Genomic DNA, 27,474 nt, shown 5'->3' on the forward strand with positions numbered 1-27,474 from the left:
CGCCCCGCTGCTTCAGCTAACCAGAGGACTAGTGACAACGAGGCGGAATGAATCGACAACTAGGAGGAAATGGGCAGCAGGCGTTGTCGATTAATATGGCCTCGCTCTGTAAGACTCTGCTGGCCTTCTGGTTACTCCTGGTTGTGCACAAGTTTCTTCCGAAATTTTCGGGGTGTTGTGTTTGGTTTTTGGATCAGGTATGACGTATGACGGCCGGATCTGTCAGGTCTGAAATTGTTACTTGCCTTTGCTCCGAGCGTTGAGAGCTGAAATTTGTGCTTTGCAATGAAAAGACCTGTCTTGTAATCGCAAACATTGGTTTTCTCATCGATATTCAGAGCCCGCTGATGAAAACTTTTAGAAAATTGGAGCAAAAAGCTTGGCTTTTCGTAGACACATCATATACTAAAGTGGTGCGTTGACGTGAATGTATCATGCCAGTGTTCACAGGTTGTCATTCATGGATTGTTTTCTGACTGAGGCCTGTCATGCAAACATATGAGGCTAAATTCTTGTTGTATTTTTGTTTTCTTTTTCTTTCTTATTCCCTCGTTTGCTGGTTTGAAGCAGTTTTTTGACTACGACCGCAGCAGATATACATACACGACCGTATGACACGCAGACACGAAAGAATAAAGCAACCAAGAGCACTTAACGGTATAATGTTTTTCGATATCTGGTAAAAAAGGCACCATATCACCCACCGCGGGAGTGTTTGGAAGTGAACACTTCGTGTTCGGCTTTCCTAGTGTTTGGCTGAAACCGTGAATTATACTTAATTTCAAAAGCTATTTTATTAATGCGTTAACCAGTCCAAAATAAAATTAACCTAAGTGATTGTTTGGTATTATGCACATATGAAAATTGCAAACGCATTTCATGAGGGGTCGCCTTTTGAAAAGTGCTGTCAAAACCAAACCCAACTCTTGTGCCCAACACTAGCCAAGTCAAATACCGTATTTTCCGGTGTATGAGACGCGCCCTTGTATAAGACGCACCCACCATATATGTAGGCTGTCATTGAAAAAGTTGGTATATAAGACGCACCCTTGTATAAGACGCACCCAAATTTACACAGTTAGGCTAGTAAGACTTAATTAAACATGCTTGTGCGCCCATCGCGAAATGCACCGTACCTGTGAGAAGTTCTTAAGCAACGCTAAGTGATCGAAAAAGGCAAAACTCATGCCATACCTGCCCACGCTTTAGCAAAAAAATAAAAAACAGCAAAAGAACTCTCCTTATGTTTATCACAACATTTTATTTTTACTTAAAACCTTCGAAGTCTTAATCTTCGGATGCGCTATCATAAAGTTCGCCCATTTCTGGAGGCAACGCGGCTGAAACATTCTCTTCGCACTACGTACATAACACGGAGTAAACAAAGTTGCAAAGGGTAAATAAAAAAACGCCACATTGTCTTGGCTCGTCATGACAATGCCGAGAAGCGCGATTTTCGCCATCTTTTGGCCCTTCACATTACTTTTGATTAGAGCCTCCGAAATGACCGCTGTTTATGAATCCAGAAGTCATCCCCGCCGTTTCATGATAAAGTTCACCGAAAGAAGTTGTGCAAGGCGGTCTCCGTATTGAAGTATTTACCGTGTTACAACCGCGTCATTGGTAGTGATATTTTTTTGGCGAAAAAAGCTTGAACATAAACCTGAGTAATTTCTGAACTCGCAAAAAAAAAAAACGAAAAATTCGCGTATAAGACGCACCCTTGTATAGGACGCACCAGCAAGATTTTTGGAAAAAAGCCGTGTCTTATACACCAGAAAATACGGTACTGGGTGTCCACTTCCCGGCACACCTTTCCCTTTCCGTACTTTCTGAACTACCGCAGCGCCACTTTCCCATCTTGGTAATTTCGAGAAACAAACGCAATCAAACTCACCTCGTTGATGCTTGTGATGTCCATCTTGTAGTACATGGGCAAGAAGACAAAGGCGGCAACGAGTACGGCCATGCTGGATGATATGGCACCCGTCCAGATAGTCGCGCCACGCACAAACACTTCCGAGGGCAGTCCCAGAATAGCGATGGATGACAGGAAGCTGGCCATCATCGACATGGACACGGGAACCCAGCCCAGCTCCTTGTTGGCCGTCAGGAACTGTTTGTTAGACTTGTTCCGGCGGTCGCGCCACGCGAAGAACACGCCGATGCCAGCTGAGAGCACGAGAAATCCAACGAGCACCACATAGTCCAGCACCGCGAACTGAGCGGCCGACATCTTGCTGCTTGCACTTGGAGTGTTTATTTATGAGCGCGCACTGTCTGTTTCACTCTGTCCAGGTGCCTCCGGCACTACTCAAACGGAGCTAGTAGCCTTTTCTTCCACCTCTGACACTCTGCAAACACAATCCTCTTCCTGTCTTCTGGTCTGGTCAGATTGCAGCGCCCTCAGTGGGTGCGTGAAAGAAAACGCCGGTGCCCTGAACTCGAACCTTTATTATTACAGTTATGAGCGTGCCAGAAAGAACCCCTGTGTGCGTTTGTTTTCTTGGTTTAACTTGGCACGCATATATCCAACAGCTTCTTCAGAACAGAAGCCTGCCTTTCAGCTCACCGCTGTTGCTGGCCACTGCTGGAGCTCTTCAACAATTTCGGCGCACCTTGACCTGTTGTCGCAGTGCACTTTTTATCACAGCCCTGATGCCGTACTATAAACGTCCGTCCCTGTCCTTTGATTACCTTCCACTACCACTGTTTACCTTTTATATCTGTTAGTCTGTTTGGTTTGTCCGGTCGTCTTCTGTGTCTACGACCTTCTGTACTGCGCCTTTCTAAAGCACCACTAAGCTAGTTTGTTTAGACTAGCCGGTTCCAACTAGTTTGGTCGCTCGTATATTTTCTAGGCGTGCTCCAGCCTCAGACCATTCAGGTGTTTTGACGTATCCCCGGAATCTTTCCTTATCTTTTGGGCGTCGCTGAACAGGATGGACTGTCAGTCCCTCTTCTTATCCGCTTCAGTACTGCGGTTCCTTGTGTTTGGTCAGTTCGTGTCGCCCCGTCAGGGCCGTTCTTTGAGTCTTCTCTTGTTGGGGTGTGCTTATGCCTGTGGACTATTACCGCTTAATGAGCTCTCACTGTTTTGTAAATGTGACCATTACCACTCTTCTGTCAAGACTCATGTATCCGAAGCTTTAGATTAAATTGAAGTGCCGAAAGGATCACAGTTACTTCAGTGCAGTAGAGCAAAAAAAGGTGATCTACCATTCCCACCAGGCCACTATTGTGTATAACCACCGGACAGAACGTAAACTTCCTTTTTTTAACGGCAGAAGACCATTTTAACTGCAAGACCTTTTTCGCCGGGAAGCCTTCAAGAAGCACTTCAAAAGTTCTTAAGCCTTCGGATCTTGTGCATTAATGGCGAACCACTCCTGATGACCTGGTCGGCTGAAAACACAAACACACAAAAACGTATTTAGTGAAAGTACTGCAGAAAATCAGTGTTTTTCAAAGTGACTTCTGTTCGTGGATATCGAAACATTATTGCTTTAAACGCTTCTTATCCGTGAAACGAGAAGTCTCCCCCGTGCACGGGTAGCCAGAAACCTAGAAGAATCCTAGGCAAGGAACTGCATAACAAAGAGAGACAGAAATAAAGTAGGGAGCATGCTAGGACGCTTTTTTTCAGATAGTATTGCTCAAAAGTTTGCTTTTTAGAGAGAAGCAGAAAAAATAATCTGCTGTCGGGTTTCACCCGCCGGCCTGTGCGCGGCGCTGAGGATCGAACCCTTTTTATAGAGTCTCTGCTTTTCATATTCTGTCATTTTCTTTGTTGTTCTGTGGTGGGCGCCTTTGCGACCTCCGAAACGCTGGATCATATCAGCATTCTTTGCATCTCTGCAGAGCTTTCATCATACTTTCTCGGTACTGGTCAGCGTTCATTTTTTTAAATTTCTATTTTCACACTTCCCTAGAAACGGGAAAACAAGGGTACAGCTTTAGAGCATGCAATAAAACAATTACATTCATTTTAGTCCCTACAAAACAACACAACGTCACCTTTGCCCCACATATCGCATGCTGCTCAAACCTTCTGCTGAACCTTTGCTTAAGCTGAGACCAGTAACCAATTTTAATAACTAAGCACTTGCGTTAATCTGGGATGGTACGATGACTGAGATGCACAGCTCTGAATCATCGGGCGTGAGCAGAATTTAGCATTTTTCGACCGCTTTTTCGTTCACCGAGGATCACTTCGCATTTTTTTTTCTCTGCTTACATAGACTTGAAGTGGCGAATCTTTAACTCACTCATAGTGAACATGTGGCGAGACAAATCACATAATTATCAAGTTAATTTGACAGCTCATTTAAATTTTAACGTGTCCTAACAAAATATCGTGTTTTGCCCCGCCCTCCCCTACACAATCTCATGCGAAGAGCGCGATTTCGGACACCACAATAAGACACAATGCGCCCTGTTCGTTTGTTTCTTCGTCCTATTTTCTGTGTCTCAGATCACGCTGTTTGCTTCATCACGCTTAAGAACCAACTAGCCTACGAAAACTTCTCAACGCAATTGCATAGTCGATGCCTTGGTAATCAGTTGCATTCTTTACGTCCACTCACTTGGCAAGCAAGATCAAGATAATAGAGAGAAAAAAATGTCACCTTTGAAATGTAGAGAAGCTAGTTAGATATACGAGTATAAGAGACTGAAAGGCCTGCACGTGGCAAGCGAACATAAAAGGAATGAAATATAGGAGTGAGAGAATGAGACAGAGCGAGCAGAGTGACGCACGCAGATAAAACACGTACATAACGATACGCAGAGAGCGTATTAGGTTGCTGAAGCCTCCTGACGTCACAGGCTTCACAACAATTCATGTGACTTTCTGAGCCAAAAAACGGTATTTAGTCCTCGAGAAAGTTCCCGTTAGAGTGAGTTTAGTTCTTATAAACATAAACACAAGAACTCAAAAGTATTAGGTTGTGCAAAAGAAAGGTACCGTGGGTTCATTAAAATCTTCGTACAATGGTCTTCATGCCATCGAAGTGAAATTCAACTTCAGTAGTATTCATTCTCCTCCAGTTAAAACCTTCTCGTTCTGCTGTTTTCATTTTCATTCTCTTGTTCGCGTTGAATTTGACGCGACTGTGCAGACAGATGGTCAAAACATGGGAAATCGAAACGAGAACAGAAGCAAAAGATGCGGACGATGATTTCCTCACATCCGCGGTTGTCGCACGCTGAGCTATCCGCCATTCCAGTTATACAGGGTGTTTAACCTAAGACTTTACACCTGTGACGATTCCCCAATTCAGCGGACGCTAAGGACACCGCAGGCGCCCTCTGAGCGGCACCCAGCTGCACGGGGAAAAAAGGAAAGGGAAATAAAGGCTTCCCGCTTTCCAAGGAGAGGAGCCAGTGTGACTCCCGCCAGCAACGTGTACAGTCGGTTTACGGGCGCCCCTTCCCGCGCCCTCCTCAGGGCACGTCGGTGACCCGTTTCGGCATGCGCTTCCAAGCTCGCCCCCTTACAATACTATAACAACACCATTTTTCAAAAAACGCTTTTTGAGTTAGAAGAATTTTTGTCGCCATAGCATTATCATTGGTGTAGTACGTTAGAATACAGGTAAGAAACACTGACTTGCAGGCTGGTTAACTAATTGAAAAGTCAGCTCTTTAACTATTACTTTTAGACTCCTTAACTATTGAGAAGCGTGTAGCCCACCCTAAGTTAGAATTTCGAAAGCACGGTTACCATCGATGCTGTGGCCCAACAAATTATGACTACATCGCGCCAAAATACAAGCGCTTTCGAGAAGCTTCCAGGCAAAGCAACCTCGCCAGAGCACTCATTGAGACATCCAAATTTAGTTGAACCAGAGAGCCGAAGGTAATAGGTTTTTCGAAATCATAAAAACTGATATGGATATTACTTAAGGTGGGCTGTAAGCTTCTCCATAGTTGAGGAGCCTAACAGTAATAGTTGAAGAGCTAACTTTTCAATAATAATTAACCAGCCTTCTGGTTAGTAGGTCATAGATGTATTCTAATAACTACTCCGCTGATAATGCTATGCCGAAAAAAAGCGTTCTTCTAACTCAAAAACCCAATTTTTAAAAACTGTTTCAAGTCTTAGATGAAAAACCCTGTATATTAGAATGAGAGTGCATGTGTTGCTCACCTCATTGGTGGCAAATGAAAGTTCCAAGAGCGATAGTTCCAAGGAGGTTCAAAAGTAAGGAGGCGACCATTCACCACACGCGAAACTTACTCAGCTCCGGTGACACGGCGATAAACTCGTTAATAAAATTTTAACTATGGGCGGGACGGCTGGAGCTGGTTGGGAAGGAAAAGCATCGTCGGCGTCGTCGTGGCGAAGAATACCACGGCCAGTTGGCAATCTAAAACCACCGAGCATTTACTAGTATGGTCCATGAGGAAACCATTATAAGCAGCCATGATTACTAGGAATCACGAAAGGAAACAGATATCATTAGCAGGATGCTGCTAGCGTCATAGTGAACGGATAAAAACAAAATTCTATGTATTCCGGAACACCTATCCAGTAGAATTCGGGCAGAAAGCGTTCTCAAAGAATACAGGAGTGCCTCGCTTCTCATAGCGTGTTGCGTGTATTTTCTGTCACATAGCAAGCCTCGTAAAATAAAACAATTCGAAGCATCTCTCGAAACCAGATGATGCGTTCTGTCTCATATTTTACCACAGCCCACATACAAGTATAGAAGAATATAGTATATAAAACACCAGAACTTTAGCGGACAAGTTCTTGAAGCAGTCTGTCTAGAAGGCGCTTTTCGTTCTCTTATATACTCGTGGTCTCCACCAAACGCAACTTCAACAGTGACTTCTTGCAGTAAGTATTCCCTATGCTAAACAGAATCAATGTTGCTTTAGAAGTGGTGGATGATCAGAGCAGAATGCCAGACATTTGTCATTAAAGGAGCATTAAGGACACCTTGAAGTTGGTGCATCGACTGATTACCGCACTATGATAACAAAAAAAAAAGGTTTAGATAAAAATAAAAATGGAAGACGTATCGCCACTACGCGCTGTTTTCACAAGCTGTCTTCAATGAACAGCTGAGCATTCTTTGGCAGATATCTAGGGCTAGAACACACCACCAGCCAATTCAAGGCGGCGACCACTGAGTCCCAGACTGCTCGATTTCATCGCTTAAGTTACGAGTTTGAATTGATGAGCGACAGCAAAAAGATATTTTAACTTCTAGCCCAAACTTTTTAGCAATTAATGTGTTTTCGCTGCCGTAAAAACACCATTGCACGCGCTCGCGCGCACGCCCGCCCGCCCGCCCGCCCGCCCGCCCGCACGCACGCACGCACGCACGCACGCACGCACGCACACACACACACACACACACACACACACACACACACGCACGCACACACACACACACGCCGCCGCGGTGGCTCAGTGGTTATGGTGCTCGGCTGCTGACCAGAAAGACGCGGGTTGGATCCCGGCCGCGGCGGTTGAATTTCTTTGGAGGAGAAATTCTAGAGGCCCGTGTACTGTGCGATGCCAGTGCACGTTAAAGAACCCCAGGTGGTCGAAATTTCCGGAGCCCTCCACTACGGCGTCTCTCATAGCCTTAATCGCTTTGGGACGTTAAACCCCATAAACCAACCAAACCAACACACACGCACACGCACGCACGCATGCACGCACACGCATACACACGCGCACGCACACGAACAGAGAGAGAGAGAGCATCTCATTCTTTGAAGCAGTGTTTGCCCTTGACCTGAACTGCGCCGTATAGCGTGATTGTTGCGCAGACGCTCTGTCGCCACCCTTTCGCAATAGGTGTTGCTCGAACCGATGCGTTTGCGGTGATCGCGTCCCACGACAGCCTTGATTGACGCAGCGCCGCAGTTGCCGCAGACTCGTGACGTCACAACGACTGTCCATGAAATAAGCAGAAACTAGCCCTCAATCATGTCTCATGTAACGGCCTGTGCTTTGACCTTCGGGCTCCTCGTGTACTGTCCGCATGAGGCATGAATTGCTCTGCTCGTGGCAGTTAGCGTCGCCAGCATTGCGTGCTCAGGGCAGTTGTGACACCTCTCTTCCTCCTTCGGTCAATGGCCTGGCAGAAATATCGCATTTAGATCCTATACTAACGCAAGCCAAACTCGCGGTCAAGCTTGGTGTATGCAACGTCCCCTCTCTCATCGGCTGCGCGTCTGGACAACCATGTTATGCTCGCACAAGATATTTCATGCGGCGAAAACTAACGTTACCGACATGACTTTTGCAATATTGCTCGGCTGAATTTGAACCACAAACCACAAGAACCTTTTTTTTTGTCGCCAGCGTTTTGGCACTTTTAGCTGCATTACCACGTTGACTGTTGTTTTAGCAAGATAGGTCGTCAATGGATAAGCCAGACCTACAGGAAACACGTACAGTCTTTGCCAAAAGTAACCAGGCTCCATGGTTTGCTTCTCATTCGTATAACAGAGCCCTCACGGCTTCCCTAAAGATCAAAAAGTTCTTTGAAGGTGAGAACAGGGGGTTCTTCTTACCATCTAGAGATTTAGAGCTTGAGGGCTGGCATAATAGCTTTAATATACGACTGAGAAGAAAAACGTGCAGCCTGGGTACTTTTGAAAAAGACTGTACGCTGTATAGCACGTCGAAAAGAAGGTGACTAAAATTTTGACAGCCTTGAGCCTTAGCTGCGTCGATCACTCGCTAGAACGGCATTTTTTGGATTTGGATTTAATGTTTTTTTACGCAATACATAAAACTCTTGGCGCCTGGATGTAGAATATGAGTACTAGTGCGTAGCAGCGGGAGGCCTTAGGCACTTTGTCATCCAGACGGCTAAAAAATTATGAAATTATATTCGACGCAATTGTTGGTGATCTGAAAACGAAATGAATTGCCTACAAAAATGCTCTACACCATGATAATTTCAGTAACAATATTTCTGTAATATTTCCCCCAAAACGCTCAATAACAATTGAAATGTGAAGACTTAACTGATTTAACTAGGTTTAAAGAGAATGCCTAGGGTGTAATTAACCAGCGTTTGTTCCCTGACCTACTCTACTCTTTTCCTGTCTCTTAACATTACACCTATTATTTTCCATTCCATAGCGCACTGTATTGTCCTTAACTTAAGTTGAAACCTTTTCGTTAGCCCTCACGTTTCTGCCCGTTAGGTGAGCACCAGTAAGATACTGCAGTTATATAGTTTTTTCTTGAGGGAAAACCTACGGTAATTTTGGTGCACTAGTTTGAATTGGAGCTAACACGGCGCACGCGTTTTGCGTGCAGGCATAAAAGAAAAAGGAGGGAAATAACTAGAATAAGAATGCGGTGGAGTGCATATGGCAGGTTCTCTCAGATCATGAATGGTAGCTTACCAATATCCCTGAAGAGAAAAGTATACAACAGCTGTATCCTACCGGTACTCACCTATGGGGCAGAAACGTGGAGTCTAAAGAAAAGGGTTTCACTTAAGTTAAGGACAACGCAGCGAGCTATGGAAAGAAAAAATGATAGGTGTAACGTTAAGAGATCGGAAGAGGGCGGAGTGGGTGAGGGAACAAACGCGGGTTAATGACATCCTAGTTGAAATCAAGAGGAAGAAATGGGCTTGGGCAGGGCATGTAATGCGAAGGCAAAATAACCGCTGATCCTTAAGGGTAACTGAGTGGATTCCAGGAGAAGGCAAACGTAGCAGGGGGCGGCAGAAAGTTAGGGGGGCGAATGATATTAAGTTTGCGGTGATACGGCGGCCGCAACTGGTGAAGGACAGGGTTAACTGGGGAGTCATGGGAGAGGCCTTTGTTCTGCAGTGGGCGTAGTCAGGCTAATGATAATGATGATAAAATGACTACAATGACAGCTCAGTAGAATAAAGTGCTTCTTAAATATTAGGGCCAACTTTAACTTGTAACACCTTCTGAGCGCCCTGAGGCATCGCACCAAAGCAAAGTGTGCAGTGGTCTGTTTCAGCGCTTGCGCGAGCGCTGATTGATTGAAATACGTTGTTTACTAAGTGCCCTTCGTGTGCACTTTGTTCGAAGCGCCTGTGCGGGCTTGTGTCCCCACCGATAGAACTGAGGGGTCAGTACGATGCTTTGCAAAACATTTCAGCAGTCCGTCGAACTTACTTGAGTTGCCATTTAAAAGTTTTGGCTTATGCTGCAATCCTGATGAAAAATGCACTTTACAATAAGTTGTGACTACGGACATTTAGTACATAATACGAGAAGGGGCAGTCCGCGGGGAAACGATCGAACGTAATGAACGCCACTTCAAACGTCCATCATGCTGACGGCAATAGAGGGTGCTCCTGTTCAGTTGACCAGCGCACCACTACCTTGTCTAATTCGTGACTGACAGCGGAAAAAAACGTGTTCATCTGCATAGAGTGTGTTATCCTTTTTACAATCCTGCACGCTTTTATCATCGTCGGCTCAATCGGGCCCGCGAGGCAGGCGTCATGCGCACGCCAGGAAAACAAATTGCACGTATCGAATTTTTTTCCAAACGCGAAACATGAACGAAGGCACTAATTTACAACAATAAAAAAGGCGATGTACTCATTACAAGGTCCATGTCATAGCCGGGCTTTGTGAAACTTGTCAGCGCCAAGCATATCGGGCGCACGCCGACTAGACTGGCCCGCAGAACTCTGACGACGCACGGGCTCCCGTTATCGAATAGATCAATTCCTTTTCGGACACTGTCAGCGCTTCAATACTCAGCGAGTACTCACGCAATCGAGAAATCACATGCGCGGCGATGGATAGGCCGGGGAGAGCGACCCGGCTATGTTTCCAGCGCACGCCGCTAGGAGGCTTTCAATGACGCCTGTCTTTACAGGCGTATAGCCAAAAGAAAGGGTATCTGATTTTATGAGCGCAGTACAAAGCTATTTTATATTCCAGAGTGTATATTGCACATTCTTTTAGACATGTTCACTGTTCAAGCCATTCCTCTTCGTTTACCGTAATGCAAAAAAAAAAATCTTTAATGAAGCTTTGTGCATTTTTTGAGCTCTGAGCATGATTAGTGACGTAACCTGTAAAGTCCGTGTAAACGCACCAATAGGCGAGTTTCTTGTGGCACATGCAGTCTTTTTGGTTCGACATGGTGCCATCGACTTAGCCAACAGCATGGGTCCCTGGTCTGGCCGGCATTCTTTCGCCGACATGTCGGCGATATGCGATCTACTTACACGCGATGTGGATCGTTAAACGACTTCAAGAGGCGAGGCGCCACAAGGATTTTCTTTATTGCTCTGTCTTGTAAATAAATGAAAGCTCTGCAGCATGACCAAATAGTGTAAAATTTTTATTCAGCTCACTGACTGCCTTTAACCTAAGGGTAATACCACCTAATCTCGTGTTCGAACTTGCCTACTCTACCATATCCTCGTCCGAGCATGGAATAAAGCTACGTTGTGGATGCTACAGCTATCACGGATGGAAGCAATCACGGATGGACACCCTTTGTTAATCATGCGTGTTTCTGAGTGCGTGAGTGTTGAGTATGCTCGATGTCACCTTTCGCCCTTTCTTTTTTTCCTTTTTCTCTCTTTTTCAACCTCTTCTTATCTTCTCCTTTTTCACCCTCACCAGGGAAAGCATGCTAGGCTAAGAATCAGACAGACCTCTCCTGTATTCATTAAAGTTTCTCCCTCTCTAAAGCAATCATGGATTCTTAACTCAGGACCTTCTGTAAAATTAAAGACCTTTTCTCTTGCTCTGCAACATGAAATTATATCCGAAATTCGTTCCAGTGCACTGTCATAAGAATAGCTGAGTTTATAAAATTTAGCATTATCTAACTTAATTTCACTTTGCGCTATTGCGTTTACCATTTTGTCCTATTGAATCCAAAAAGTTTCAGTGGTGGCGTTGCATTAAAATATACGCAAACAATATGATAGGAAACCTGCACAGAGTTTAATGCGGGAAGTTGTAAAACGAGAAATAAGCCTACATGTGCATGTGTGGATGTCTGTTTTGGCTTCAAGTTTTCGTTATGCTTTGAAATCATGATGATTCCCTCACGTTCCGGTTTATCCAAAATATCATGAACAAGCTTTATTACAGCTCTTTTCGGCTTTGTCAAATAGTTGTCTTACTTTATGCCTTCAAATTCTTCCACAAAGTTATCCTTTCTATTGCACGTTCAGTGAGCTGCGTTTTGGGTGAAGCCGACTTGTTATAATTATAATAGGGTGTTCTTGACAGACCTCAGCGCCATTATGAGTGAGCGAAGCGTCGCATGCAAGCGGCGGGATCGAATTCGATGTTTTCAAAATGTTTGAGACAAACGTGGTTAGAAGGCCTCAAATGTCATCGCGGGCTTCACCTGAGGTTGGATAAATGCGGTGAGCAATTTGACAAAAAGGTAATCCGACGCGATTTCTAGCACAATCGCGTTTTTATAAGCTCTGCAACCTCTGGTTGAGCGATGTTCTTCCCTCGATCCAGAGTTGTAAGACTGCACTGCAAACAAGGAATCCATGTTAACTGAGAATGAATAATTATTAAATAAGTTTAATAATACTCATAGATGGCGGGTCTACTAATTTCGCTTCTTAAAACATTTTGGTTCGGTTTGGTTTGTTGGTTCTAATAGTTATTGGTTTATTGAATCCCAAAGCGACTCAGGCTATGAGGGACGCCGTAGTGGAGGGCTCCGGAAATTTCGACCACCTGCGGATTTTTAACGTGCACTGACATCGCACAGTACACGGGCCTCTAGAATTTCCCCTCCATCGAAATTCGGCCGCCGCGGCCGGGATCGAACCCGCGTCTTCCGGGCCAACAGCCGAGCGCCGTAACCACTGTGCCACCGCGGCGGGGCTAAAAAAAAAAAAGCATTTTCATATTTTCCTATTAGGGTGACTAATTAAATAGTGTCTTCACAGTATTCACAAAACAAATCAGATTGTTGCTGCCATCCCGCATTCTTCAACAATTTATAAATATCAATAGCTGAGATGCAATCTCTGCTTGAGAATGAGCACCAGAAGTTCAGTCGGAATTAATGGGACATCAGGCCCTGTTTTTTGTGTTTATAATGTGCGCCACTTTGGCCAAACAGCATTTCTCAAAGAAAAAAATTGGCCCAATTTTTCTTGTCTGGATGAATTCTTGACTTTCGGTTATTCGATATAATACATTAAATTTATAATGGGTGGTGGAGGACTTTGCAAACTTAACCGATGAATGAGTTGTCGAGCGGAGGGAAATGTGTCTTTAAAGACGGCGAACGCTCTGGTGTTTTCTTTTGATATAGGAAATACAGAAAAAAAAATTGAAATGAAAGCAACGCGCAGACCTTGGATGTTGCGACGGGGCCGGTGGCGATCCTTCGCTTGCTTTCCGGGGTTGTCTTCCAGTGGGTCGCACGATTAGCGGGTCTTCCTTCGGTTCGGCGATTCCGTGGTGTCTGGACGACCCAGACGAACGAAGGTCGCCGGCAGGACTGACGCCTGGGCTCCATGCGCGCACCGAATTGGCCACATCCTCTCGGCCGACAAGGAGCCTCTGTTCGTCAAAGGGGGAGGGGAGGAGGGGGAGGGTTTAGCCGGAGTCGGTGTGCGCGGTCAGTGAGGGACGCGCGAGGCACAGGTGTTGCTTGTGACGTGCTCGCTTGTGACGATTAGTTATCACTTGGCTGGACTGTGAAGGGAGCACGCCAAGGAGGCGCGAATCGCAGGGTCATTCGCGCCTCGTCCGGGGACCATATAAACAGTTGATAGCGGCCAGACTAGGCGGTCACTATGCACTGTGCAAGCCAGGACAAAACGCGGATGCGATGAAGATGCGAGTCGGCAGACGGCGATTCGCAGAAAGACGCAAACGAAATCTTGTTCACTGCCTGTCGCCTGCCAAGTGTACTTAGCTCACGTGTCCGTCGAGGACAATCGGCGGTTCAGGTATAGCTAGAAAGCGACAGTGCTTACGGTGCATGTATTATCTTTGCGGTGCTGTTGAGGAAAGTTTCTCCTTACATAGGCAAATGTACTTCGTGCCATCGAGAGAATCCTCGCTTGACTTTATGTTTGAAGTTGGCGCACGCTGTTATATGGGAAGACTAAAATAATGCCCTGCGCGTGTGCAGTGTGCTCTTAATATCGAGAAATTCATCATCATCGTCATAATCAGCCTGACTACGGCCACTGAAAGATAAACGGTTCTGCCCTATCCCTCCATTTAATGTTGTCCAGTGCCAGCTACGGTTATTTCAGTTCCGACAGTCCTCCTAATGTCACCCCCTAGTTACACTCGCCATTTTTTGAAATCCACATCGTTACCTTAAGGGACGATCGGTTATACTGCCTTCGGATCACATGCCCTGGCCATGCACTTTTATTCATCTTGCTTTCGAATAGGATATCTTCAAGTCATGTTTGTTTCCTGACAAACTCTGCTCGCCTCTTGTCCCTTAACGTTACACCAGAGTCCTCCAGCGACGCTTTGTTAGCATGCAACTTCTCCCTAACTCTATGAGAGAGCTTGGTGCGCTGCTCAAAGCGGCCGCACGGCGGCGCTGGTGTCAATCGAGAAGCACGCTATGGCGAGCGGCGAAGCAGGAGGTCGCCGGAGTGCATAGAAAGCGACGTTTTCCGTTGCACCCTTTTATTTTTCTGGCATTTTTTCAGGCTCATTACGGATATATTTGAATACGTTCGATATATTACGTTCGATATATTTACGTTCGATATATATACGTTCGATATATTTGAATACGATATATTTGAATGAATGCGATATATTTGAATAGGGGTTCCGGTGCCGACATGCGGACAGTACGCTTACGTCTTCTGTTTCTACAGTTTTTCCAGGCTGTGGGATGCAAGCGGCATAGCTAGCACAACAGGACAAGTGGCATATCTGGAGGAGCCTGTGCAGTTTCATCTTACCTCGCCTTCGTATCTGGATTTCCAAATCATCAGCGTCGACAAAGAGCAGTGCAAAACTACAGACATCACTACCAAGAGGCCATATCTGGATGCTACGTGGATGCCCTGGGCGCTAGGCGGAGCCACCGACAGTTATCACTGTACTTCGTCGAACAGCAGCCTTCTTAAGCATCGGCCGCACACAGTCTTCTTGGGTTCCGGTGCCGACATGCGGACAGTACGCTTACGTCTTCTGTTTCTACAGGTTGGTGTGTTTTACTCCTATAAGCCAACTCATGGCCTCACGAAGTCGGTACCGGAGCCCAGGGGACTATTTTTGAGGGTTGTGCTTGAGTGCATTGCGCTTGTTGTTGAAGCATGTCAATCACTTGATATTTTGGATTGTATGAGGGCGCGCCTACTGCTATCCGGTGATGTGGAAGAAAACCCCGGTCCTCGATCTGAAACGTTGGCTCAGGAGTTTGTTGAAGCATTGGGCTGCCTAACAAAAATACTTGAACAAAACGAAAGTATTATTAAGGAACTTCAGTCCATGAAAACACAACAGGATGTGATGGAGGATAAAATCCAGCAACTCACCTCGAAAGTTGATGGTCTCAAAGAATCCTCGCCTCCGATATCAACAGTTGAGACGAAAGAATTCGAGTTGCAGAGAAATGAATTAGCAGTTGCAATGCGTAATGTTCTAGTAAACCAAGAAGAACTGGAGAACCGTTCGCGCAGGTACAATTTACTTTTTTACGGTATCCCTGACACTGCTAAAGAAACGCGGGATGAATCGGAGACGAAAGTTCTCGGTATCTGCGAAAAATACCTGGGCATAACCATTACCCCCGCTGCAATAGAAAGAGCCCATAGAATTGGTAAAGAATCCAGCGAAAAGAAAAGGCCGATCATAGTAAAATTTAGTCACTTCAAGGACAAGCAGCGCCTTTTGTCTGCCGCTTCGAAATTTAAGGACACTGGTTTTTCTGTAAGTGAAGATTATTCTAAAGCTATCCGCCAAGCGAGGAGTAAGCTAATTGCCTATGCAAAGGAGCACGACTTCAAATACAGTCTTAAACTCGACAGATTAACAATGCAGGGAAAAACCTATGTGTATGATGACACTACTGGGTCAATTCGGGAACTTGCGCAATAGCAACCAAACTGTGTTGCTCCAAGGCATTGCTCTGTTTCTTATGATCAACTGTCCGTCATTATTGTTAACTGCAGAAGTATAAAAAATAAGACTGTGGAATTCTCTGACCTAGTTCACATTTCGCAGCCTGATGTTGTCATTGGCACGGAGTCTTGGCTCGATTCAGATATTTCAAACGCTGAAGTTTTCCCGTCCGAGTACACAGCTTATCGCAAGGACCGTAATGCACATGGCGGGGGCGTCTTTGTTCTCGTGCATAACCGAATACAGAGTGTGCCTCTGGACTGTGGTGATGACCGTTCAGAATCTGTTTGGTGCAAATTAATCCTTTCGGCCGGAAACAGTCTTACCTTGGGCTCGTTTTACAGGCCGCCTACTTCCACTAGCAAAGACCCTTTACTTGGCCTCTCCCGTTCGCTGTCCATTCTAGCTTCTGAACCTATCCTGTTAGGGGGCGACTTTAACTTGCCAGACATCACATGGAACAACCATTATCCTGAAGGGAATCGTTCTGCACATCATTGCGCACTGTATGAAATTGTAAATGTTTACGGGCTAAGTCAATTTGTGGACTTTCCTACGCGTGTTGGATCGAATGGTGCCAATACCTTAGATTTTCTGTTTTCTAATCGAAGTGATCTAGTACAAAACGTAGTCGCCACACCTGGAATTAGCGATCATGAAGTGGTAACGGCCACAGTCGTATGCAAACGAGTAGAAGTTCTGAAGCAATGTCGCAGAAAAGTTTATATGTATGAAAAAGGTAACTATGACGCCATAATTAGGGAACTTGATTCATTTTTGATGGTTTTCATAGATAGTTCCATTTCCTGTGATGTAGACGAACTGTGGACAACATTCAAGAATAAGATGTTGTCTCTCGTTGATCAGTTTATTCCCGGAAGGCTGATGTCACCTAATAAACGAGCGGATAAACCATGGATCAATAAAAGAATGCGCGCATCAATTAGAAAGAAAGCTCAGGTTTATAAAAGGTATTGTAAAACAAAAAACCCATCTGTGTACGCGCGACTCAGAATCCTGACTGCAAACCTTAAGAGCGAATTAAAGGCAGCAAAGAGCTTGTACCTATCCTCATTGGCAGACAAACTAAGAACGAACCCAAAAGAAGTGTGGCGCTTTATCAAATGCAACAAAAAGGATGTTGTTGGTATTCTGGTCATTAGGGATGGCGACAATATGTTGAAAGACGACATAGCCCGAGCAGAGTGTTTCAATGCATATTTTCACTCAGTCTTCTCAGCTTGGTGCTCAGACGCAATTACGGAACAGCAGGAACAGCTTAATGCAATGCCAGATATGGTTGTAACCGATCAAGGTGTCAAATCATTGCTACAAAACCTAAATGCGCATTCCGCACCAGGTCCTGACGGCATTCCTAACTATATTCTAAAACACTGTGCAGAACATATCAGTCCCTTTTTGGTTACTTTATTCAACAAGTCACTACAGACCGCGAAACTACCTATAGACTGGAAAATAGCCAATGTTACACCAGTTCACAAAAAGGGTGATCGTAGCCAGGTTTCCAATTACCGCCCCATATCTTTAACATCTGTTTGTTGCAAAACCCTGGAGCACATAATCTATTCTGGACTTGTAAAACACCTTCAAGACAACAGTTTTTTCACATCAGCACAGCATGGCTTTCGATCAGGGCTGTCATGTGCAACGCAGCTAACTGAGTTCATTCATGACATTGCATCCGGAATGAACGACTGTTTTCAGATAGATGCTATTTTTCTAGATTTTAAGAAGGCTTTTGACGTTGTGCCGCACCATCTTCTTTTAAAAAAAATGTCATGCCTTGGTCTCCCTGACTATCTGTTCGGTTGGCTACAAGATTATTTAAGGGCACGCCAGCAGCAGGTGGTAATCAATGGTGCATCATCCTCGCCTGTCGATGTTTTATCTGGAGTGCCACAGGGTTCGGTGCTCGGACCATTACTGTTCCTCATATTCATCAATGACATACCTGTCGGCCTCAGATCCACTGTCAGACTGTATGCTGACGATTGCGTTTTGTATTCCCCTGTCACGTGCCTTGATGATCTTTGTGTATTACAGGCTGACCTTGACAGAGTTTGCGAGTGGTGCTTGAAGTGGGGCATGGAATTGAATGTATCTAAGTGTTTCCATGTGCAATTTACAAACAAAAAAAGAAAATTCTTGGATCGTACCTTTTAAACCATGACACTATCCAAACTACTGATAAGGTTAAATATCTTGGTGTTATACTCACAGCATCCCTCGACTGGACAGCTCATGTTGACATGATAACTGCCAAAGCTTCTCGTCTTTTGTATTTTTTCCAACGAAATTTCAAAAGCTCTCCCCAGGTACTAAAAGAAACATTATATTTGACAAATGTCAGGCCAGTATTAGAATATGCATGTGTAGCATGGGACCCTTTCACGGGTACACTCATTGACAAGTTAGAAAGGGTACAGAAACGCGCTGCAAGGTTTGTGACTGGAAATTTTAATTTTCATGTAAAGAGCTCCGAACTTCGCGACAGTATTGGTTGGAAGACTTTAGCAACCCGAAGAAAAATCTTCAGGCTGAAGTTCTTGCACAGTATTTACAATGATTGTACCGGTATTAATAAAAACACTTATCTAAAGCAGCCATATTACATTTCGGAGAGACTCGATAACACGAAAAAGATTAATAGTTATCAATGCCGCATTAATGTATTTAAGTATTCGTTTTTCCCTAACACAATCCTGGGCTGGAATAAGCTTCCGAATGATGTGGTTTGTGCACCTGATTTCGTAAGTGCTGTTGAAGCGATAGTCTGATGTATTTTTTTTTTAGTTTTTCCCAGGTCTCGTGTGTTTACCAGCACTGTGCCATCACTCATACCAGTTGTAAACTCATTTAGTCTTCTTTTAATACGTTGTGTTATCCTTGCTGACATGTTTTCCAATATCTTCTTTGCATTTGTTATTGTATATAGTAATAACCCCCCTACAATAATGCCTCATGGGCGCTGTAGGTACGTTGAATAAATAAATAAATAAACAAATAAATAAATAAATAAATAAATAAATAAATAAATAAATAAATAAATAAATAAATAAATAAATAAATAAACAAATAAATAAATAAATAAATAAATAAATAAATAAATAAATAAATAAATAAATAAATAAATAAATAAATAAATACGTGCGCTTTTGCGAACAAGCTATCGCTGTCTCTGAATGATGCATTCACGTTGTTGTATGACGGGCTGCCGCTCCAGCTACAGAAGCAGCGACAAAAAAAGACGCTTTTTTGTGTCCCACCAGTTGCCAAACTGCAAGAAAAGTGGACACGCGCCATTCCTCGCAGAGAAGTTGGTGGCTTCCCTTTCGATCCGTCGACCGTACGTTTTTGCAAGAAATGCGGTCCTAGGAACATTGTTTGGCACGAGGAATTCGTAGTGAATGGAGACATTGTGTGGCTGCAACTTGAGTTTTCGAAGCCGGAGCCTGAAGCTGTTCCTAATATTCGAAGGGCTCCCAAGATATTTAACCAAGCCCAAACCACGTTCTCGGCCATCAACAGAACGACACCGCATCGAGATACGTGCAGAGCAGTGGACGCTTCGGATAACTTGTGTACGAACCATCGGCGACGTTGCTGAACCAGCTAATGACAGTGAGCCTCAGTGTCCACTCAGACCGCTTAAAATGAACGCTTGCTCCATAACTTGAAAAGCTACAACAGGGCACTGGCTGAAATGAAACCTTTCCATTTTTTTTCTAAATACTGCTCATAGTACACATTCTAGTTTGGACAAAGTCTTGCAAACTGTGAAACCATTCTGCAATCTCGAGCTGCACAGAATTAAATCACAGCTTCGTGACTGTACATATAATGTGTAAAATGCTGAGCCGGTGGAGTCAAAAAGTCGAGCGACTGACAGCCGGTATGTTGACGCTTCTTTTCGTCTTTATCACAGTAAATGTGAATAAACTGTTCATTCTGTACAAGACATTCACTTTTTCATTTTGTGCATGTACACCGCTAAAGACAGAGGAAGGCAGATTGCGAAAAGCGAAAATAATTTGTCATTACTATGTTGAAAACGACCGTGGTGCAGGGGTGTAATGCTTTCCTGAACATGGCACAATTCCTAACAGCAATTCAGCCCTTCTGAAATCAGAAGGACTGTATTCTTTCTGAATTCAAAAAAGGATTCAGAAGGACTCTAGTTACACCCATCAGTTTCATTTCCATAGCTCGCTGTGCTGTCCTGAATTTAAGCTCAACCCGTTTCTTTAGGCGTCCACGTTTCTGGCCCATAGGTTAGTATCGGAAAGATGCAGCTATTATACATTTTCCTCTTCAGGGATAATGGTAAACTGCTTTTCATCACATGAGAGTGCCTGCCAATGCACTCCACTCCATTCTTATCTTCCCCGGGATCTGCGGTCACTACCTACCATGCAATCCCTGATCGCTTTCAATGCTTCATTACCGTCTAAAACTGTCATGCCCTTCCGATACAATTGATAACTACTTTAGATACCTTGATATTAATTTTTGGACAGACCGTACTGCTCTGCTTGTTCAGATCCTCAATCATGCTTTGTCATTCGGCGCCTGAGTTACTCAACAAGGTGGTGTCAATAGCCCATCGCAGGTTGGGAAGGTATCCTCTATTAGCTTTTGTCCCCAACTCTTCCCACTCCAGTTCTTTGAATACCTTCTATAAGCACGCGGTGAACAGTGCTGGAAAGATAGTGTCTTTATGCCTAACAGCTTTCCTGAACGGGATTTTATCACTTTCCTTGCGGCGATCTACAGCGGCTTTGTACCGATATAGATATTTTCTAGTACCTTTACGTGTGTCTCTTCGATACCTTGGTTAGGCAGTGTTGCATGACTGCTGAAGTTTCGACTGAGTTCGATGCTTTCTCATAATCAATGAAAGCTATATATAGCGGTTGGTTATATTCTACGCATTTTTATATCACCTGATTGATGGCATATGTACATTCAATTCTCGAGCAGTGTTTCCGAAACCAGCCTGATTATTCCGCTGCCCGATAAGATAGCTCTAATTCTATAAATGATCACCTTAGTAACTACTTTGTAATCAATGGACTGTAAGCTTATCGGTGTGTAATCTTTTCCTGTCGTTGACGTCTCCCTTCTTATGGATTAAGATGTTAGCGTTCTTTCCAGACTGCGGTACTCTCGAGGTCATTAGGCGCTGCGTGTACAGGTGGCAAGTTTATAGCAAAAAATCCCCACCCTCCTTCAAAAAATATAAAGTTACCTCACCTTCAGCTGCATCGGCCGCTTTTCTTCTTTGTATTGAATGTAAGGTTTTCTGTGCTTCCTATTTCTTTAGCGACGGGATGTCCAATTCGCCCACATAACTGGCTTCATCATTCGCATCTTGATTATTTCCGCTACAATAGAGACATGCGTGCAATTCTTCGGCTTTCTTAACTTTTTTATCCATCTACCTCGACTACCGTAACTTTCGCATCGAGGCCATTTCATTGGCCTTTCGTCATTCTATATTGCTTTGATGGTGAGTGGGTGGCAAGTGACAAACGTTGTCATGATACTCTATCTTTATGGCTGTTTTCTTGAGAAAATAATGAAACGTCGTACCCGCTGTATAGTGCTGCCGGTGATACTCGAGTCCGCGACCTTAAAGATACGGATTGGTACTAGTTTTCATAGTGAAGTGAATAACTCAAGAATGAACAATAGATGCATCGTTAGGGAAGGTCGCACGAATACACGAAGACAAACATAAGAGGCGGACAGGTCTAGCGCTGAACTTCCCTAATGATGCAAACGGACCAAGAGGCCCAAACCCGAACTCTAATTCATCTACAAATGACCTCCAGTATTTCATGATTCCTGAAAATGCGCGCGCCGTTTGCAGCATGTGCATAAGTGAACCCTTCTTGACCAGTTTCCGGAATATTCTGCTTTCAGTACAAGGAAGAAGTGCTGACTCTGGGGCAACACGATCGCTTACACTGGACGCACTGTGGAGCACACCGAAGTTTGCCTTGGCCCCATGTATACTTGCACGACTCTCGGATGATTTATTTCCGCATGGCTCAAAGATGTTTGTTTCGAATATGAGTGGAAAACCGACGCTCCTTGTCAAGCAGTTCACCGATAGTGCTTTGGTAGCAGCGGCTTTCTCCTCGCTGGAGTTTTATTGCGAGCGCGTGACGGAGAGATACAGCAAGCGGTAGCGCCAGCGCTCTGCACGTGTTGGCAACAGTACAATAAGCACCTGCTTTGACTCTCGTATGCAAACAATGAAAATGCCTTCTGTTGCGTTCCCTTATCAAGGAAAACAACAGACTGTTAGATGAGCAAGTGCATGTTGCTATAAGAAGGCGGTGCAACGGCGATCACACAATACATGTTTGTGTTGTTCTTTTTCTTATGTCATCTCAGTTCATAATGCAAGTCACACATTCATCATCGTCATCATCAGCCTGACTACACCCACTGCAGGGCAAAGGCCTCTCCCATGTCTCTCCAATTAACCCTGTCTTTTGTCAGTTGCCGCCACTGTATCCCCGCAAACTTCTTAATCTCATCCGCCCACCTAACTTTCTGCCGTCCCCTGCTACGTTTGCTTTCTCTTGGAATCCACTCCGTTACCCTTAAGGACCAGCAGTTATCTTGCCTTCGCATTACATGCCCTGTCCAAACCCATTTCTTCCTCTTGATTTCAACTAAGATGTCATTAACCCGCGTTTGTTCCCTCACCCACTCCGCCCTCTTCCGATCTTTTAACGTTACACCTATCATTTTCCTTTCCGTAGCTCGCTGCGTTGTTCTTAACTTAAGCTGAACCCTCTTTGTTAGCCTCCACGTTTCTGCCTCATAGGTGAGTACCGGTAGGATACAGCTGTTGTATACTTTTCTCTTCAGGGATATTGGTAAGCTACCATTCATGATCTGAGAGAACCTGCCATATGCGCTCCACCCCATTCTTATTCTTCTAGTTATTTTCCTCTCATAATCAGGATCTGCGGTCACTACCTGCCTTAAGTAGACATATTCTCTTACTACTTCCATCACCTCGCTACCAATTGCGAACTGCCGTTCCCTTGCTAGGCTGTCGCACATTGCATTTCTTTAAAGTGTGTTATAGGTGGTAGCGAGGGCTCTTTGACTAAGGTCGCTGTGCCAAGTCAGCTAAGGAAAACTTGTAATTTCTTTTGTTTTTTGCAGTTTGTGGCCACCGGTTACTGCCTCGGATAAATTCTTGGGGGATGGGTTTGTGAACCGTAGGAGCGCCTGCGCTGAGTGCACCCTGATCGAGCTTGTCCGCTAATAACCTCAAAGGAAAAGGAAAGTAAATACTGTGACAAAAAAAAAGGAAATAAGTTAGACGAACAAGGCAATCATATACGCTTCAACAAGGCTATATCAGGTTTGTACCAATTTACAATAAAAATAAAGGTGGCTGCGAGGTTTGGAGCGCCTTTCAGTGCCATCCCAACGCCACGCCTCCTCTCGCGCCTCAGTGTTAAAATAGGTTTTCTACAGAATATGTGCTACTACTCTAAACATTAGTGCGATGCCTGTTGTATAAGGAACCACTCAGTTTAGAGAATGCTTGGATGTAATGTGGTGCTCCTATATTTTACAAAATAGTGATCCCTGTGATGCTGAAAAATGCTTGCAGCAGCTTCTCTCTGTCAGAACCACGAAAAAAAAACGCACCTGAGAATTATGCAATTATTCACATCAGTCATTGTGTTATTTTGGGGGATTTCCCCGTTTTAATGTAGAGGTATGATGTGTTTGATATTTCGTTTATGCATACTGAAGTACCGAACGGAGGCATTGGATTTCTGATGGAAATAAAAATTGGTTTAAATAATCAATGAATCGGAAGTATTGGAAGTGGATGAAGTGGACAGCCGGATCTTTTGACGTCGGCGCTGCGGTTCTGCATCGACAGCTACCAGAGCTATATCTTGGCGGCGTGGGCGCTTTGGTTCCGCGCGAGGGTGTGTTTACGATTACGATAACGATAACGATAACAATTATGATTATAATTGCGTTTATGGCTACTATTGCGACAGTGAGTCAACACCATCCCTGACGATAGACTGCACCGGTCTCAACAAGGGCGATCTGTGGTGCATGATGTATTGCGCCGCCTCCGGCCAATTCTGTGCCTGGCATGACGTCTGTTTGAACAAGTGACAATAGACGTCGCAAGTTTCACGAGCAAAGTGCTGTCGTCTGGATCCACTGGATGGGCACACTGGCGACCTGTTGAAATACAAGGGCTTATTGCTGACTGCACAGAACCACTACGTCATCAGTTAGGCGAAGAGGACTGGAACGTCTGCTCTGTTCTTGCCGCGACGGATATCTAAAACGCAATTATGCAACTCAGACATCTTTCCACGCTCATCAGGGCTTCTCCTGAAACGCTGCCAGGGGAAGTTTATAATGCCAACTCTGGAAAAGCGTACAGGATGAGTTTTAGCACAGCTTACGTAGAAAAAAGTTCACCCTAACTTTGTATCCGCATTACGCTTTAGGAAACCTTGGGGCAAGGTATGTATCTTTTCAGTGTGTTAGCATTCATTGTGGGCGTTCCGTGCATTTGTCCGTTGACTGTTTTTCTGCCTGTTTGTTTTTCTGAAGCCTGCTTCGTGACAGGATGGTCACCTGCCCACTGGTCGGTGGGCAACCTGCCAATATGCGTATTTGTGTATGCTATATACACCTAGCAACTTGCCCAAACAGATTGCTTCAGGTTGCTCCGGAAGAGCAACCTGGGTCTCAGCCGTACCCAAACAACCCAAGTCGCATTGATGGGAGCACCTGCCATAGCAGTGCAATGAAGCATAACTTAACCACTGCACCACTGCAGCAGGAGTGTTAGGAGCACTCCCAGGGATTTATGAATGCAAAGTAGACAATGACCAATTCTGCACAAAGGGCATTAACTCATTATAGTTATCCGAACAACTACCTTCCGTGAACACTGGATCTGAACACCGGAACAGAAGTGAAAACAGAAGTGCTAGCGCATACGATTAGTATTTCATCTAACTACGCAAATCTACTATTGTTTGTTTAGTTTGCGTTCTGTTTTTGCTGGGATTTCGTTGATAACGTAGACAATTTTGAACCGTCTCGTTCGCCTGCTTCGGTCCGAATGCGCCATCACTACTTCCTTCGAAGGCGCGGCTGCTGCCTTTAAAAGGAGACGTTCGATTTTGTTTCACACATTTTTGTTGGTAAGTTACAGTTATGGTTATCGAATTTTACTATATTGTTTTTCGTAATTCAGGGAGTAGAAATTGGGTGCTTTTTTAAATTTCAGATTCGGGTACATGTCGGCATTATTCACTGAGAAGTTTCAAAATTCGGTAGTTTTCATGTTACATTTTACGGCATAAATTAGTGACTGTTAGCGCACGTTATATTTAGAGACATAAATTGTCGATCGGGCCTTACATTATAATGTTCGAAAACAGACTAGAAATGAAAGCTTGTACCAAGAAGGAGTTCTCCTTTCTATTTTTCGTATTCCTTCGAGAACATTACCATCCTTGTGCGCATCACTTCTGCGTCTCTGCTGGACCTGCTTGCCTTTTGTACAGTCGGGGACAAAAGACTCTGGACCACGTGCTCCGTGCTCGAACGATAGCGCTACGCCGTGTGGAAACCACATTGTACAGGCGAAAGAACAGGATTTTGACTGTCACCTGTATACTTAATTCTGTTACTTAATTCTGTATTCTGTTATAATTCTGTATACTTAGTTTTTTGAGTGTGTGTTTGTCTTCTGCTTTTTTTTAATGTGCATATTATGAAATGTTTTTGTTTATTGTTAATTGATATTCATTATTGTCTATCGTTAACTATTTTCTATTGTGATCATGTTTGCTCATTGTTTTTTATCTTTTGTCCATTCGGCCCCCGTTTCCATGATGTGTTGATCGGGGTGTAGGCCTTGTCAGGAGGCATGCTTGGTCTGCCTCCTTTAGCCTCACCTCGAGGGCATATTGTATATAGTATGGCCAAATAAACATACTACTACTACTACCTCCGCACTTGTCGTCTCCAGACGGTGGCTAATAAGAAAAGTTAGGAACAATCAATTCAACTGTTGCGAAGGATATGCGATAGGATTCTTCTGATATTCGCAACCTGTTCCATTTCTGATCAACATCATCATCCCCATCATCATCAACATCATCGGCCTGATTACGCCCACTGCAGGACAAACGCCTCTCCCATGTCTCTCCAATTAACCAGGTAACTGAGCCAGCTGCGGCCATCCTATCCTCGCAAACTTCTTAATCTCATCCGTCCAGAAAAGGGATGCTGCTGTAGAGGCTATCACTGCGGGATGCTGCACAGAACAGAGCTGTGACAGGCAGAGAGGTACTGAGGGTAGTTCCGCATGGGGGTCTAAATCTCACTTTCTAGTTTAATGGGCACTGTGCTCCATTTCACGTATAGCAGGCAACGCTGTACGTACATGAAACCATACTGCTCCACCTCGTATCATTCGTTCTTCTCTAAGCCTCAGTAAGTGTCCGGGTGAAAACAAAGAGCGGTATAAAAACAAAGGGGTAGCACTGAAAATCACGGTCGAAGCTGTGAGGCCCTCAGAGTTGGCGCCTTATGGGTATAATTTTCACCGTGTGTGAACTACTGTTTGGGCGCGGGTGTAGCGGTGCGGCGATGGCATAGAGATACAGCATCCGCCTCGCATGCAAAAGTACCGGGGTTCGAATCATGGTGCCGCGCAGTTGTCTACCACATATAAAAAAAAATCTCCGCATGTCGACGGAATTTCATTACCAGGCCTGGGGTTCAGGCTCATCTCGGTGACCAGAACCGAAAAACGCACTCCCTCACCAGAAGAACGCTTGGCCACCTTGGTGTAGTACTTGATTACAACCTCCTAGATAACTAAACCGATTCCGATTATATTCCACATGCAAGGTTATTCACTCTTGATTCTATTCCGGTTATAATTGTATTCAAATCCTAGTTCTATTCTGATTGCTTCGTTTATAAATTTTTGCTGCGCCAGTCTTAGTCATTTTCATATCAGCCGAGTAATTTCGTTCTCTCTCTTACAAGAGGGGAGATAAAGGCTAGAGGGAGAGGGAGAGGAGGAGAGAGAGGTGTCGGGGGGTGGGGGGGGGAGAGGTGCAGGACAGTTGGCAAGTGGCAGGTGAGGACATGTACGACGACTGCGGCCGCCCGGTTTTATCTCCAACAAGACTTCTATTAGTTGTGCGTTGTGCACTGAAGAATTGAACTTTAATCATGCATTTCCGGATAGAAATCTGGTTTAACCCGATTTTTCAGAGCTCAGCTCTGAAGGTAAGAATCAGATGAACTCTGACTTCACCAGGAAACGAGGTGCACTAA

The 27,474-nt window shown here is 44.6% G+C and overlaps 1 protein-coding gene across 1 annotated transcript in view; it reads right to left on the reverse strand.

The window, feature by feature from the left end:
- The window catches only part of LOC149359510 (sodium-coupled monocarboxylate transporter 2-like), a 61,346-nt gene extending 47,782 nt beyond the window's left edge, over positions 1-13,564 (reverse strand). Inside the window, exons 1-2 of the mRNA XM_089571718.1 lie at positions 13,325-13,564; positions 1,898-3,405 (exon numbers count right to left, since the gene is read on the reverse strand). Coding sequence (XP_089427844.1) covers positions 1,898-2,236 — 339 coding nt within the window. The 5' untranslated portion in view covers positions 2,237-3,405; positions 13,325-13,564. The remainder of the gene's footprint in view (positions 1-1,897; positions 3,406-13,324) is intronic.
- Between the last annotated feature and the right edge of the window lie 13,910 nt (positions 13,565-27,474).

Source organism: Amblyomma mixtum, chromosome 2 (assembly GCF_055824585.1).
Source record: "Amblyomma mixtum isolate Tamu chromosome 2, ASM5582458v1, whole genome shotgun sequence".
Classification (NCBI taxonomy): domain Eukaryota; kingdom Metazoa; phylum Arthropoda; class Arachnida; order Ixodida; family Ixodidae; genus Amblyomma; species Amblyomma mixtum.